At 35.5% G+C, this 15,990-nt stretch overlaps 1 protein-coding gene across 1 annotated transcript; it reads right to left on the reverse strand.

Moving 5' to 3' along the window:
* Positions 1-3,208: 3,208 nt before the first annotated feature.
* On the reverse strand, positions 3,209-15,416 carry LOC147722667 (uncharacterized). Its single transcript, XM_086965166.1, has 2 exons — positions 15,312-15,416; positions 3,209-11,241 (listed from the first exon to the last, which is right to left on the reverse strand). The coding sequence occupies exon 2, from the start codon at positions 11,200-11,202 to the stop codon at positions 4,744-4,746; it is 6,459 nt and encodes a 2,152-aa protein (XP_086821292.1). The 5' UTR covers positions 11,203-11,241; positions 15,312-15,416; the 3' UTR covers positions 3,209-4,743.
* Positions 15,417-15,990: the final 574 nt, after the last annotated feature.

A 15,990-nucleotide genomic window follows, 5' to 3' on the forward strand; every position in this document is an offset into this window, starting at 1 on the left:
TCAAGAGGGGGATACCTTGCCCCCTTTCATTAAATTCCCCCTTAGTTTTTCACCTCTTCTTCTCTCTCGATCCTACCGAGAGACAAGATGGCGGCCGCTCCGGACTGTCACGCAGCAAAATAAAAAAAAGCTCACGCACAGCCGCTGGAAGAGATGTATCAACATATATCAGCCTCCTCAGCCACCCTCAGGAAACATAGGGGATTAGGATACGTCTCCCGCACCCCCTTATACCTAGTAATTTAATTAACGAAGCACAAAATGGCGAATTCCCGTTTTGCTACCAGTTTGCGGCCCAGTTCGCGGCCCGTGAAGCGCTTCTACCGTGAAAAATCATTTTTTTTTCCTTTTCCCCACGGGACCCTTTAATAACCCCAACAACATTCCTAGGGGGTCAAGAGGGGGATACCTTGCCCCCTTTCATTAAATTCCCCTTTCGTTTTTCACCTCTTCTTCTCTCTCGATCCTACCGAGAGACAAGATGGCGGCCGCTCCGGACTGTTTAGAATGTTGACAGACACCGGAGAGCCAATCAGCTTTCTGCGCGCAAAGTTCCGAAACGCGAAAAGTAAGCGGACCGGATCGCTGCCCGGAGCGCTGTTACAGATATATATCTTGATTTAAACGTTAATTTCTCAAAATCCACTGAAGCACATATATTGAGACCTAGCAAAGGCACATCGGGCTACCAGTCCCTACAATTTTGCCAAGTTTCGTGCAAATCCATTCAGCCGTTCGAGCTAAAAGTGAGGCCAACCACCCTATGGAAAACTCAATGTAAAAAACGCGTTTTGGGACCCCCCTTTTTTCTCAGCCCCCCCTTGACGAAACCCCACCAAATTTTCAGGGGCTGCTCAGAAACAAAATGTGCCATTTTCCTGAAAATTTCAGCCAATTCCGTCCACAAACGCCAAAGTTATTAGACATAGAATTTTCAGAAATCCCATAGGGAATTAATCCTAACTATATATACCTACTGGCGATAGCCAGTAGGTAATATATATATATATATATATAGATATATATAGATATATAGATATATATAGATATATATTTGGAAAACCCATAGGCTTCAGGCTCGTTATAGTATATATATGTATATATATATATATATATATATATATATATATATTCACTGAAAAAACCATAGGTTTCACACCAGTTATAGTTAGGAATTAGCATTTAAAAAACCTATTAAATTCACTGAAAAAACCATAGGTTTCACACCAGTTATAGTTAGCTGGAAATTTTACTGATATAAAACCATTGAAATTCCCACGTTATAGTTAGTCGGACTCACTATAACTTGCGCGTGCAATGCACTGCTGATGACATCACATATTACATCACTCATGACATGGTCAGTGACATCACTCATGACACCATCCTTGTGACATAGTGACAGACCTCCTTTCACTATAATGTAACCCTTGAGACACATATTCAAAAATAGAAACTGAAATTTTTAAAAAAATGGAGATACCTATATCAGTTACAACAAGCAATTCAGTAATTCCACTATCTATATACACATCCACTCATTCACCAATAGTTTTATATAGTCACTCATACATATACTCACTCATCATATGAAGTGATACACCTATACATCCTGTTACACACCGACATTCATCCAAAAGTTACTCACACACATATTCACACGTGCAGATAAACTATTGGACATCCATTTATTTGAATATAGAGTTATACACACACTTCCACCTTACTTCTATTTAAAATTACACATATTTATTCTCTTAAACAATCACTTATAGAAACACATACTTATTTAAACAGGAACTCTTACAATCTCTTACTCTCACATATACTCACTTATATACATCAATATTCATATATACTAGATTAAAACATATGTAGTTACTGATAAAGACACTAGTGAGACAGTCATTCACTCACTAACAAACACATATAGACACTCATCCACCCATACAGTCCTGTACATATGCTGTCTTCAAAACATAGAAACAGAGAGTCAGTCACTCATGCATCTATGTGCTAAGTAATACCCCCACCAAACCATATAGACACTCATACTGATACTAAGAGAAACATCTAATAACCCATATACATACGCATGTAGCTACTTACCAACACATGTAGCCACTTATACACAAAGTAAAACACTAATATATATATTTAAATATTTAAACATTACTCACTAATATTTACTTTTTCAGAAAGGCACATATTCACTGGATGGTGTCATCAGTGATGTCATGAGTGATGTCACTGACCATGTCATGAGTGATGTAATATGTGATGTCATCAGCAGTGCATTGCACGCGCAAGTTATAGTGAGTCCGACTAACTATAACGTGGGAATTTCAATGGTTTTATATCAGTAAAATTTCCAGCTAACTATAACTGGTGTGAAACCTATGGTTTTTTCAGTGAATTTAATAGGTTTTTTAAATGCTAATTCCTAACTATAACTGGTGTGAAACCTATGGTTTTTTCAGTGAATTTCATAGGTTTTTTAAATGCTAATTCCTAACTATAACTGGTGTGAAACCTTTGGTTTTTTCAGTGAATTTCATAGGTTTTTTTAATGCTAATTCCTAACTTTTTATATAGACTCATACCTATGTGTTTTTTAGTGAATTGCTAAAGTATGTTTTTGTAAAAATGAACACTATAATGTATATTGAGATAATATTTTTAATTTAAAATATTTTTTTTTATATTTCGCTTTCGGTGCGCGCACCGGTGCGCGTACCGTCAGCGCACTAACAAAAAAAAAGAAAAAAAAATGAAGGAGGGACTGTGTAATAGATAGTAAGACAGATAAAAAGTGTAAAAGGAAGTAACTGAGAAAAGAAAAATGAATAAGGGAGCAAAAGAAAGAAGAAATAGGAAGAAGACTAAAGCAGAGGTTAAGGGAGATTGTAAATGGATGTTGAAAGTAAAAAGAAGGACAGTTAAGTATGGGAATGTCAGGTAGTGACGGAATCAGAGGAAAAGAATAGCAGTGATTGAGGGAAAGTAAATATCAGTGAATATAAGTAAAAAGGGGTGAAAGAGGGTACATGTAAGTGAATAAGGGTAACACATGGGGAGTAATAGAGACAAACAAGAGAGAGAGTAAAAGAAGGACTGTCACAAAGGGACTAAGTGAACCAGTAAAAAAGGTAAGTGAAGGAGTGTGCATAGGCAGAAGTACTGAAAGAAATTGAATGTGGTCGGAAGTAAACATGGAACAAAAGAATAAGTGAGGGAAGCAAAGTAAGGAAATAGGGGTGCGGTAGGGTGACAGAAAAATAGTGAAAATAAAACAAAAGGTGATAACAAAAAAGATTTTGTAAACACACTTACCATATAATCAATGCAAACTTGTATCTATGAAAGATAAAAGAAAAAACACGTTATAATTTCTTAAAAATATATAATAAAATAGAAACAACAGTTCATGAGGTTTAAAAATCTACAAAAGTTTACTAAGAAATGATGCAATAGTGAAGGATACAAAAACAGAAAGAAAGTAATGTAGAAAGAGAAAAAAAAAGGAAAAAGAAATAGAAAGAGAACAAATTCCTAAAGGTAAATAAGATACTAAAAGAATGTAAGATATCAAATCAAAATCAGTAAAGATAAGAAAATAAAAGAAAAATGAGTGAAAAGGAGAGAAGTCTGATTGAGAAACTATAAATAAAAAAGAGGAATAGAAGATGATTGAGAGTGAGTGAAGTAAAGTAACAGAGTGAAGGGATGAAAGGAATGAAGTTAGTATAGAACGATGGATAAAACAGGAGTGAGAGAGTAAGTACACAGAAAGACAAAAGGAAGAACTAAGTGAACTACAGTACAATGGATGCGAAAGAAAAAAAAAGGAGAAAAAGAAAGAGAGGGTTAGGAAACTAAAGCAGTGGTACTGTGAGAATATGAAAAAGATAAAAAGTGGTGGAAGGAACAGAGGAAATGCAGACAGTTCCTATTAGATTAAGAAGTTGTGAATGAAGTGCACTAAAGAAACAGCGATGAAAAAAGAGTGTAAATTAGTAAAGAGAGGTAAATAAGGGTGAAAAAGAAAATGAGTATAAGACAATGTGAACACAATATAAATTACACAATGCAAACTACACAATAACTTCTACAATATGTTACATTATTTATTTTTGCTGTTCTCAGAATATATTGAATTTCACTTAAATTAGTGAGATCAAAGTCTTCATCATATAACAGCGGGAAAAAAAAAACACAATCTAAAAGATTGTGTTTAAAAAAACCCATTCAAACATACATCTCATATAAGTACACTAATCTTTGATTCACTTACTTTTCCGTGAGACCAAATTGCAGATAGTGAAGGTCCTTTTGGTGGAAAAAAGTCTGCTGTGCTCTATAACTTCCATTTCATCGACTTCCTATGAAAAAAGATCTAACAACATCATATGTTACACTTTCCTCACGGCCAATTTGTGTCAGATATATCAGTATTTTTTACTTTGAGATCCACTTAAAGTATCTACATGAGATTGCAGATAGTGAAGGTCCTTTTGGTGAAAAAAAGTCTGCTGTGCTCTATAACTTCGATTTCATCAACTTCTAACAACATCATATCTTACATTTTCCTCACGGCCAATTTGTGTCAGATATATCAGTATTTTTTACTTTGAGATCCACTTAAAGTATCTACATGAGATAAATAATTTCAAATATTAGATTAACTAACTAACTAACTAACTTTTATTAACTATTCCCGTCTTCAAAGGCCAATTCCCTTTACTAAAACTTTGGTTTTAAAAACACTAGATAAGAATTTGTAGAGTCATAAGGCAAACGTTGTTTATAAGTTAAATGAGAATCATTGCAGTAACTCCATCCATTTTCAGATTTTAAGTAGCATGTATAATGTCCTGAGGTGGTCGAAGATCCATCATGATAAATAATAGCTTCAGTTGTAAAGGTCCTTCCAGAAATTGATAACTGAGAAGCCACAAAATTTTTGATAGAAGTTGTCAATTTAGTTCCATCAGGTCTACATCGTTGGAAAACTAAAATAATATACTGCCCATACCTTTGTATAAATAATGTGGACAGCATTGTACAGTTACATTGGGTACACACCATATTATGATCTGCTGCTTTAACTAGATTTTTAAAAGACACTGATTTACAGTCTGGTAAAGTCAAATATATAAATCTTTCAGTGTCTATTGTAGTAGTACTTGATAAACTACAATTGTGGCAGTCATGCTGCCATTGATAAGAAAGACTGAAAAGATTATCTACATCTACACCTTCATCTTCCAAAACACCAAACATATACATTAAAAATTCCTGACAATCCTGCTGAATGTTCTGTGAAAATTTATCTTGACCAGAACACAAATCTAAAATATTTCGAATTTCTGTTACACTTTCTATTTGTGCTGTAACACTGCTACATTTCTGAAACACAGAATTCAATAAACCACACAATCTTTGATCCCGATTTTCAACAATCTGTTCTTGTAAACTTTTAAGAAAAAAAACAACATTAACCACTACATTAGCATAGCAGTTGACACCAGAACTGTTTTCAAACTGAAATCCAACAACATTTTCTCCACAATTCTTTTTCTTCCTGTTTTCAATTACAGTTTTCTCTACTTTTTGTCTTTTTGCAACTACCTCACTACAATTATCCTCATTTCTTCTTTTTCGGCCTACCACACGTTTTTCAAACAGAGGATATTGAGGCAAATGTGGAGCATACTCTCTTCTTAACCTATTGTATTCTTTAACACAATCTAGATCGGCAGAAATCTTTGTCTCATCACACGCAATCAAGTACAATCCTGATAAAGTTCTGACTCGAGATAATGCCACATATGCCATACCCTCTTTAAACACAGATCTTCCAATGTTCACCAATGCACTATCTACACTTAAACCTTGAGATTTATGAATTGTCACCGCATACGCCAAACAAACAGGAAACTGTTTTCGGCGAACATATAAGTCTTTTACAAGTAAAAATCTAGCAGAACAACGACTTATTTGTTGTACTTGTTCAATGCCATCAAATTTTATTTTTAAAAATTCAATTCCATCTCTATTTCTGTAATTCACAAAATCAACAACATAACCCATTGCTCCATTTACCAGACCGCTTTCAACATTTAAATTCCTTCTCAAAATGATACGACAATTTAAACACACATTCAGAGTCTTTTCAAAACCAGCTGTTTTTGAAATACTTTTCTCCAATGAATGCAATTTAGTTTTCAAATTTTCTGACAAAACAATTGTTGCACCCATATGCTCTATTTTATCTATTGCTTCCAGTTTCACAATCTCTTCATTTTCTAAGTCTAACATTTTTTGATTGAAGATGGAACATTCTTGCAGAGTTGGCATCAAACATATCCCAGATTTCTTCTCAGTCATTTTTTTAAAAATATTCTCTGGAAGAATGTTTTCATTTGCATACAAATTTGAAATTAATCGACTATGCAAAGCTTTTTTCCCTTTCTCAGTCATTTTTCCAATTCTTACATCTTGTAGAATATTTTTATAATCTTCATCCTTGGCCTGTCGCATATTTTGAAGCAGTTCAGCATATTTAAAATTTAGCCATATATTAACATTTCCAATGCTTCCAAGGGACTTCCTGGTATCTTCATGCGTGAGCATTTTAAACACTGGTTGTCCTTTTACTGGAGTCAACTGCAATAGATCTCCAAAAACAATAATGTGTTTTCCTCCAAATAACACATCATAGTCTGTTTTAAGAATTTCTTGCATTCTCAAATGCACAAAAGCAAGCATTAGATTTGAGACCATGCTTACTTCATCTATGATAAGAAGTTTCATTTTCTTCAAGACTCTTGAAACTTCAGAACACGCATCTCCAGATAGCTTGTTGTAATGCAATTTATTATCATGTTCAACTGGCAGCATCAATAAACGATGTAGAGTAATCCCTTTAATGTTATGTGCTGCCAGACCAGTTGGAGCAGTTACAACACAAGACAGTGGTGAATCAGTCCTTTTCTGCAGATAACTTGCAACGGCTTTAATTAGAAAACTTTTTCCTGTCCCCGCTTCTCCACTTACATACAGTCGGACAGGGTCAAATAATATACATGAGCACTCTTTTTTCTCATGTCTGAATCCATGTTCAATCTGCTCTGTGACTTCATCATATATCTTTTTCTGCTCAATGTTTAGTTGCGTTACCAAATCTTCTAAGTTAACTCCATCCTCTTGAGCTTGTTCCATAGCTCTTTCCACCTCATCCATGGCAGTGGCAGCTTCATTTTGGATAATTGGTCCTCCTAGTGGATCCTGGCTCAATGAAGTAGAACTCTGACTATCTTGAGAACTGTTTCTAGCTATCTCTTCAGCAATTGTGGTTTCTTGCTCCATTTCTTCATTCAACATTTGCAGATAATTTAGAAAAATAGGACATTCTATGGTATCCTTAGTTGCATTAAAAGAGTCTTCATAACAGAGAAAATCTCCAAGTAGTTCCTCTTCTGTACGCCATGGCTTAAAGAGTTGCAAAAGAGCTAAATAGTAAAATTCTCTTTTGTCTGGAACTTCACAACTCAATTTTCGATGATTAATCAAATGGCCTTTTTTCTGCTTCACTAGACATCCTTCATAGCCAATGAGTGCATATTTTCCATTATTGATATCTTCTGTGATGTTCCTCTTATAACTGTAGTTTTGAAGAACTTCATACAAACATGTGTTCTCAAGGTGAGTACTTCTATTTGGATAGTATGTATCCAACATATTTGTCTTCAAAATATCTGTACTGTTTGGTTCTTTTTCCGCCAAATATTCAATTTCTTGTACAGATTTCAAAACTCGGTTTCGTGTTGCAGCAAGACCAAGACTCACCCAAATGATTGTTCTTGATTTGGCATAGAGACTTGCTGATGATAACCGATCAGAACATTCATATGCTCCAATTTCTCGATGCGACAACATCTTCAGACTGAAACTGTATAATTTCTTGCTTAGACTCTTTTCATGTGAAATGTCCTCCCACATTTCCTTCAGTTCTGTCTTTTCTTTTTTGGTGATGTAAGATGTCACATATCGAGCCACAGCAATAGAGTTGTCAGCAACGAACTGAATATCCATGTTAGCATTCCACATGGACAAAATCACTGGGTTGTAATCGTTGATGTACTTAGATTCTTCATTTCTTTTCAAATTATATGTGTTTTTGGGAGATTTTCTCGTCACAGTATGTCGTAGAGATGACATCAAATTATTTACTCTTCCTTTAGAAATCACTGGTCGAGGAAATGCAAAACGACATTTCGTGTAGTACTTTTCCTTGTTTTTAAATTTTCGACGACAGTACTTTCCACAACGATGAGATTGAAAACGTAAAACTTGTTGCCTTAAATTGTTTTCTTCAGTAGATTTTGGAACAGCACATGTTGAATACTCTTCAATGAAACTCATCACTGTTTCATCTGAATCTGATCCAAATTTGGGTGCATCTTTAATCCACAACAACATATGTATATGAGGAGCACCTCTCGCTTGATATTCCTTCCTCCAAAAGAAATCCAAAACCTCTCCAAGGGGAGGATTTTTTTTGTTGGTAATAAAAGACATCATAGCTTCAAATCTATGATTAAAATATCTGCAAACATTCACTGGATCTAAAGAACACAGTTCTCCTGGTGTTTTCAATTCTATATTTGGTATGTTTTCATTTGCCTCTCGTAGAAATTGAAGTAAATCGTCCCAGGCATACTCAGCACAGCTAAGAGTGAGGAACCATGTAGGAGTTCCTAAGTTTCTTAGCATACATTTCAATTCTCCATGACGACGAAACCAATACTCGTTGGTTCCACGTTGACATGCCATGAGATTGATTAGCTGAGATTCCAAAATACTGTCTTGCAGATTAACTTTCTCCATAAAGTCCCTTGCACATACATTTTGCAAATGAGGTCCACTTTTTAATATATGATTAACTGCATAAGAAAGCCCAGACAAATCACTTTCAAACAGTAGATGAAATAAATATGGAATGCATTGACGAAACCTTGGATCTTCTGCATATAATCTTAGAGTCCGGTATTCAGCTGCAGGAATTTGAACTGGTCGATCATCATATCGTCCACCACAACCTGTTGGAAATAATTGTGGAAAACAACGAGCTTCCAAACTTTCTTCCCATACACTAATGGGACTTCCTTTTGCTGCCTTCATTTGAAACAAGTCAATTGCATTTCCCATTACTTCTTTGGAATGCAAAGGATGAACAGTATAATGTTCATATATTTCTTCAGTTCTAGACACATCAACTTTTTCAATTTGACCAACTGAAGAATCACTATCTTCTTCTGTAGCTGTTTCCTCTACTCCAACACTTACATGTTTGTAGTACTCATTGTTTTTAACTAAATACAACGTTGCCTTCTTGACTTTTTTAACATCCACTAAATCTTGCCAAATTTTCTTACTCTTTGTTGGAACCCCATTAACTAGAATAACTAAAGGATCTTCTTCTACTCTTTCTACACCAATTGTATTAATATTTTTCTTTACATCTAGAGGCAAATAAACAACTCTTCCCTTTAATCCTCTCAGTAAATCTGATGGAGGCAATTTCCCTGTCTTAGGCTCCATGCGAACAATAGCCTGAAAAGGATGGACACATTGAATCAAAATAGATTCATAAGTATTTAGATCCATCAATTCAGAAGGAATATCTATCAACTGAAGATTATTATAAACTGCTCTTGCAGGCATTCTATTTTCATTTAATTTTTTCAAACAATAAGTGCAAATACGCTGATCCAAACTCAAATCAAAAGAATTCTCCACCAACAAATAACTTACAAAATCCTCCCATTCACTATTATTTTCCAATTCACTTTTTGCATATAAATCAACTAACCTAGTCTGAATTTTATAATGAGTCCGTCGACAACACACACAAGTTACATTAGGCCTCTCACTTGATTTCACCTTAAACTTGATAATTTCCTCATCAAACTTTTCAATACTTGAAATTTGTCCATTATCTTCTGCATTACCATCCATTACTATATCTATTTCTACACTGTCCTCTTTGTTCCCAAAATAACAAAACTCAATTTCTTCACAAATAGTCTTCACATCCACTTCAGATCCATGCAAAAGAGCACTATTTAACTGTTTAAGCTTAAGTGCAGGACTTTTTGCATAATACAACTTCCTCACTAATTTCCTTACGTTATTATGATGCACTGCTAACATCCTAAAATGATGAAAAACACTCCGACAAACTTTTCTAGAAAGACATGCTAGTGAATGCCCTTGCAAACCTGTGCTTTCTCTCACTCTGCAAGGATCTAACTCTTGCAGGATCTTCATTTTTTGTTTGAGACTTTTTTTACTATATGTACGTAAGAAATTTCGAAGCAAATCAATTGATTCCTGTCGCACACTACAAATACTACTGCATTTCCATGTGTACACTGGACCCTTAGTACGTCTCCCTAAAACTTCATCAGCTAAGACCTCTTCTGCATCTCTAGATACAAGTTTCTCTTTTTCCATCACACAACTATCTTTCACCTCATATGCACGACCACTGGTGTCAACTGCATGCACCAAATCATTTTCCTGAAAGTAACTCTCCTCATTAAAAAAAGGCTCAGAACTTGAACTATGCATCCATTCACCAGAAAATACTTCACAAAAATTACTCCGATTAATAATTCTTTTCCATCTACTGTTCGATTTGAAAACATCCATTGCCTTATTAAGTATCCTAATTCTATTGATTATTAAAATAAATAATTTTTTCTTAACTTCAAAAGCCTGATCAACAATCTTTTCTACACTTTTCTTTTTCTTGTAAAAAGCAGCTTTTAGTTTACTTTTCTTTTCATTTTTTAGCAAATTTAAAACTACCCTATTGCGAAACATTCGCCTACGAATGTCCCTAAAAACATTTACCCTTCTATTGCTAACCATTCTCTTCTCTCCTGGTCCAATGGAAACATTTTTTGTGGGCTTCTCTTTCCTTTTTAGATTTGTTGACTTTTTCTGTATATTCACATTAGCAATTTCATTTTTTTTCCTACGACATATGTTGCGAAGAAAAGACTTAATTGGCTTACCAGAAGCTTTTCTGGTGTTTTTTGAAGTAGTTGTTGAAGAGGATTCCATAAACTCTGTTGTTGATGTTCTCCTTTTCCGTATGGTATTTTTGATATTTCTTTGCCTTGAAGGCATTTTTGCTTCCTTTTCAGAAGTTGATTTGAATCTGTTGTTCTGTTAAAAAAACACATGAAAGACCACTATTAGCAAACAACAAAGTAATGTTAAAAAGCAAACAATATAAACAATAAATTGCAACATATTTAAGTTTATACAATAGCAACACATGGCTTTATTTTTAAAGGCCTTGCGCCACCAGTGCGTCACTTATTACCCATGTTTAAAGTCAAGCATCAGCTGCACATGGCATTCATAAATAAGGGCCAAATGCAAATACCAATCAATTGCACCCAAAAATCGATTTTTCAATAACATGTAAGAAACACTGCGCAAAACCTAAGTACAACCACTCAATATCATCAAACAAAGTCAGGGTCTGATTTATAAAGGCCTTGCGCCACCAGTGCGTCACTTATTACCCATGTTTAAAGTTTTGCATCGGCTGCACATGGCAATCATAAATAAGGGCCAAATACATATACCAATCAATTGCACCCAAAAATCGATTTTTGAATAACATGTAAGAAACACTGTGCAGAACCTATGTACAACCAATCAATATCATCAAACAAAGTCAGGGCCTTATTTATGAAAGCCTTGCGCCACCAGTGTGTCACTTATTACCCATGTTTAAAGTCATGCATCAGTTGCACATGGCAATCATAAATAAGGGCCAAATACATATACCAATCAATTGCACCCAAAAATCGATTTTTCAATAACATGTAAGAAACACGGCGCAGAACCTATGTACAACCAATCAATATCATCAAACAAAGTCAGGGCCTTATTTATGAAAGCCTTGCGCCACCAGTGCGTCACTTATTACCCATGTTTAAAGTCATGCATCAGCTGCACATGGCAATCATAAATAAGGGCCAAATACATATACCAATCAATTGCACCCAAAAATCGATTTTTCAATAACATGTAAGAAACACGGCGCAGAACCTAAGTACAACCACTCAATATCATCAAACAAAGTCAGGGCCTTATTTATGAAAGCCTTGCGCCACCAGTGGGTCACTTATTACCCATGTTTAAAATCATGCATCAGTTGCACATGGCAATCATAAATAAGGGCCAAATACATATACCAATCAATTGCACCCAAAAATCGATTTTTCAATAACATGTAAGAAACACGGCGCTGAACCTAAGTACAACCACTCAATATCATCAAACAAAGTCAGGGCCTTATTTATGAAAGCCTTGCGCCACCAGTGCGTCACTTATTACCCATGTTTAAAGTCATGCATCAGTTGCACATGGCAATCATAAATTAGGGCAAAATACATATACCAATCAATTGCACCCAAAAATCGATTTTTCAATAACATGTAAGAAACACGGCGCAGAACCTAAGTACAACCAATCAATATCATCAAACAAAGTCAGGGCCTTATTTATGAAAGCCTTGCGCCACCAGTGCGTCACTTATTACCCATGTTTAAAATCATGCATCAGTTTCACATGGCAATCATAAATAAGGGCCAAATACATATACCAATCAATTGCACCCAAAAATCGATTTTTGAATAACATGTAAGGAACACTGCACAGAACCTAAGTACAACCACTCAATATCATCAAACAAAGTCAGGCCTTATTTATGAAAGCCTTGCGCCACCAGTGCGTCACTTATTACCCATGTTTAAAGTCATGCATCAGCTGCACATGGCAATCATAAATAAGGGCCAAATACATATACCAATCAATTGCACCCAAAAATCGATTTTTGAATAACATGTAAGAAACACTGTGCAGAACCTATGTACAACCAATCAATATCATCAAACAAAGTCAGAGCCTTATTTATGAAAGCCTTGCGCCACCAGTGCGTCACTTATTACCCATGTTTAAAGTCATGCATCAGCTGCACATGGCAATCATAAATAAGGGCCAAATACATATACCAATCAATTGCACCCAAAAATCGATTTTTGAATAACATGTAAGGAACACTGCACAGAACCTAAGTACAACCACTCAATATCATCAAACAAAGTCAGGCCTTATTTATGAAAGCCTTGCGCCACCAGTGCGTCACTTATTACCCATGTTTAAAGTCATGCATCAGTTGCACATGGCAATCATAAATAAGGGCCAAATACATATACCAATCAATTGCACCCAAAAATCGATTTTTGAATAACATGTAAGGAACACTGCACAGAACCTAAGTACAACCACTCAATATCATCAAACAAAGTCAGGCCTTATTTATGAAAGCCTTGCGCCACCAATGCGTCACGTATTACCCATGTTTAAAGTCATGCATCAGCTGCACATGGCAATCATAAATTAGGGCAAAATACATATACCAATCAATTGCACCCAAAAATCGATTTTTGAATAACATGTAAGGAACACTGCACAGAACCTAAGTACAACCACTCAATATCATCAAACAAAGTCAGGCCTTATTTATGAAAGCCTTGCGCCACCAGTGCGTCACTTATTACCCATGTTTAAAGTCATGCATCAGTTGCACATGGCAATCATAAATAAGGGCCAAATACATATACCAATCAATTGCACCCAAAAATCGATTTTTGAATAACATGTAAGAAACACTGCGCAAAACCTAAGTACAACCACTCAATATCATCAAACAAAGTCAGGGCCTTATTTATGAAAGCCTTGCGCCACCAGTGCGTCACTTATTACCCATGTTTAAAATCATGCATCAGTTTCACATGGCAATCATAAATAAGGGCCAAATACATATACCAATCAATTGCACCCAAAAATCGATTTTTGAATAACATGTAAGGAACACTGCACAGAACCTAAGTACAACCACTCAATATCATCAAACAAAGTCAGGCCTTATTTATGAAAGCCTTGCGCCACCAGTGCGTCACTTATTACCCATGTTTAAAGTCATGCATCAGTTGCACATGGCAATCATAAATAAGGGCCAAATACATATACCAATCAATTGCACCCAAAAATCGATTTTTGAATAACATGTAAGGAACACTGCACAGAACCTATGTACAACCAATCAATATCATCAAACAAAGTCAGAGCCTTATTTATGAAAGCCTTGCGCCACCAGTGCGTCACTTATTACCCATGTTTAAAGTCATGCATCAGCTGCACATGGCAATCATAAATAAGGGCCAAATACATATACCAATCAATTGCACCCAAAAATCGATTTTTGAATAACATGTAAGGAACACTGCACAGAACCTAAGTACAACCACTCAATATCATCAAACAAAGTCAGGCCTTATTTATGAAAGCCTTGCGCCACCAGTGCGTCACTTATTACCCATGTTTAAAGTCATGCATCAGTTGCACATGGCAATCATAAATTAGGGCAAAATACATATACTAATCAATTGCACCCAAAAATCGATTTTTCAATAACATGTAAGAAACACGGCGCAGAACCTAAGTACAACCAATCAATATCATCAAACAAAGTCAGGGCCTTATTTATGAAAGCCTTGCGCCACCAGTGCGTCACTTATTACCCATGTTTAAAATCATGCATCAGTTTCACATGGCAATCATAAATAAGGGCCAAATACATATACCAATCAATTGCACCCAAAAATCGATTTTTGAATAACATGTAAGGAACACTGCACAGAACCTAAGTACAACCACTCAATATCATCAAACAAAGTCAGGGCCTTATTTATGAAAGCCTTGCGCCACCAGTGCGTCACTTATTACCCATGTTTAAAGTCATGCATCAGCTGCACATGGCATTCATAAATAAGGGCCAAATACATATACCAATCAATTGCACCCAAAAATCGATTTTTCAATAACATGTAAGAAACACTGCACAGAACCTAACTACAACCACTCAATATCATCAAACAAAGTCAGGGCCTCATTTATAAAAGCCTGGCGCCACCAGTGCATCACTTATTACCCATGTTTAAAGTCATGCATCAACTGCACATGGCAATCATAAAAAAGGCCAAATAAAAATACCATTCATTTGCACCCAAAATCGATTTTTAAATAACATGTAAAAAACACTGCGCAGGACTTATATACTAACATACAATTTCACTTCTAAAACATAACTATCTGCTTCCAAATATTCTCCATAGAGAAAATAAATCTCTATCTAAATTAAATGAATCATTACTTACCTTTAGAAATGCTTTTGGAGATTGAAAACAGTGTCAGACACACACACCAATTTTTCTTTAGCAGAGGAGAAGGTGTGCTCTCAATACACTGAAACCAAGACTGGCATAGAAAATCTCTATCTTTGTACACATATGCCTTAATTCAACCAATGAAAACTCTTCCCTCACTATTTTCAAACCAACACCCATCCCCCTCTCAAACCTTTCTATCTGTTACCATAGCAACTCCCTCCTAACTGAACTCTAAGGTTCAAAAGTTTATCTTACAATGTTGCAAATTAACTCAGCAAGGATGTTTGACCTGTCAATACAGCAGCCTATACAGGGTATTTTTGCTTTTGGTGACTTTTTTTAAACCATTCAAATTGCTTCTTTCACACAACATAACCATACACCCTAACTTTCAGTTTTCAACTATCTGAATCCACCAATCATTGCTAGTGATTCAAGAGCACAGAAACTCCACAATTATTTTTTTGTGAACTCCTACTGTTCCAACTGCCATTTCATTCCCACACTTCATCTGACTGGACCAGAACCTTCTCACATCATGTACTCTGTTTGGGTTATTGGACATAGCTACATCCACTGGGCTCAAAGGTATGCAGCTAGCAGAAATTTTCATAACCTTGATTTATCAAATGTGGAAATCAAGTGGATTGGCCACAGAGGATTAAAA

The sequence above is a fragment of the Lissotriton vulgaris genome, chromosome 4_1 (genome assembly GCF_964263255.1).
Source record: "Lissotriton vulgaris chromosome 4_1, aLisVul1.2, whole genome shotgun sequence".
NCBI lineage: Eukaryota > Metazoa > Chordata > Amphibia > Caudata > Salamandridae > Lissotriton > Lissotriton vulgaris.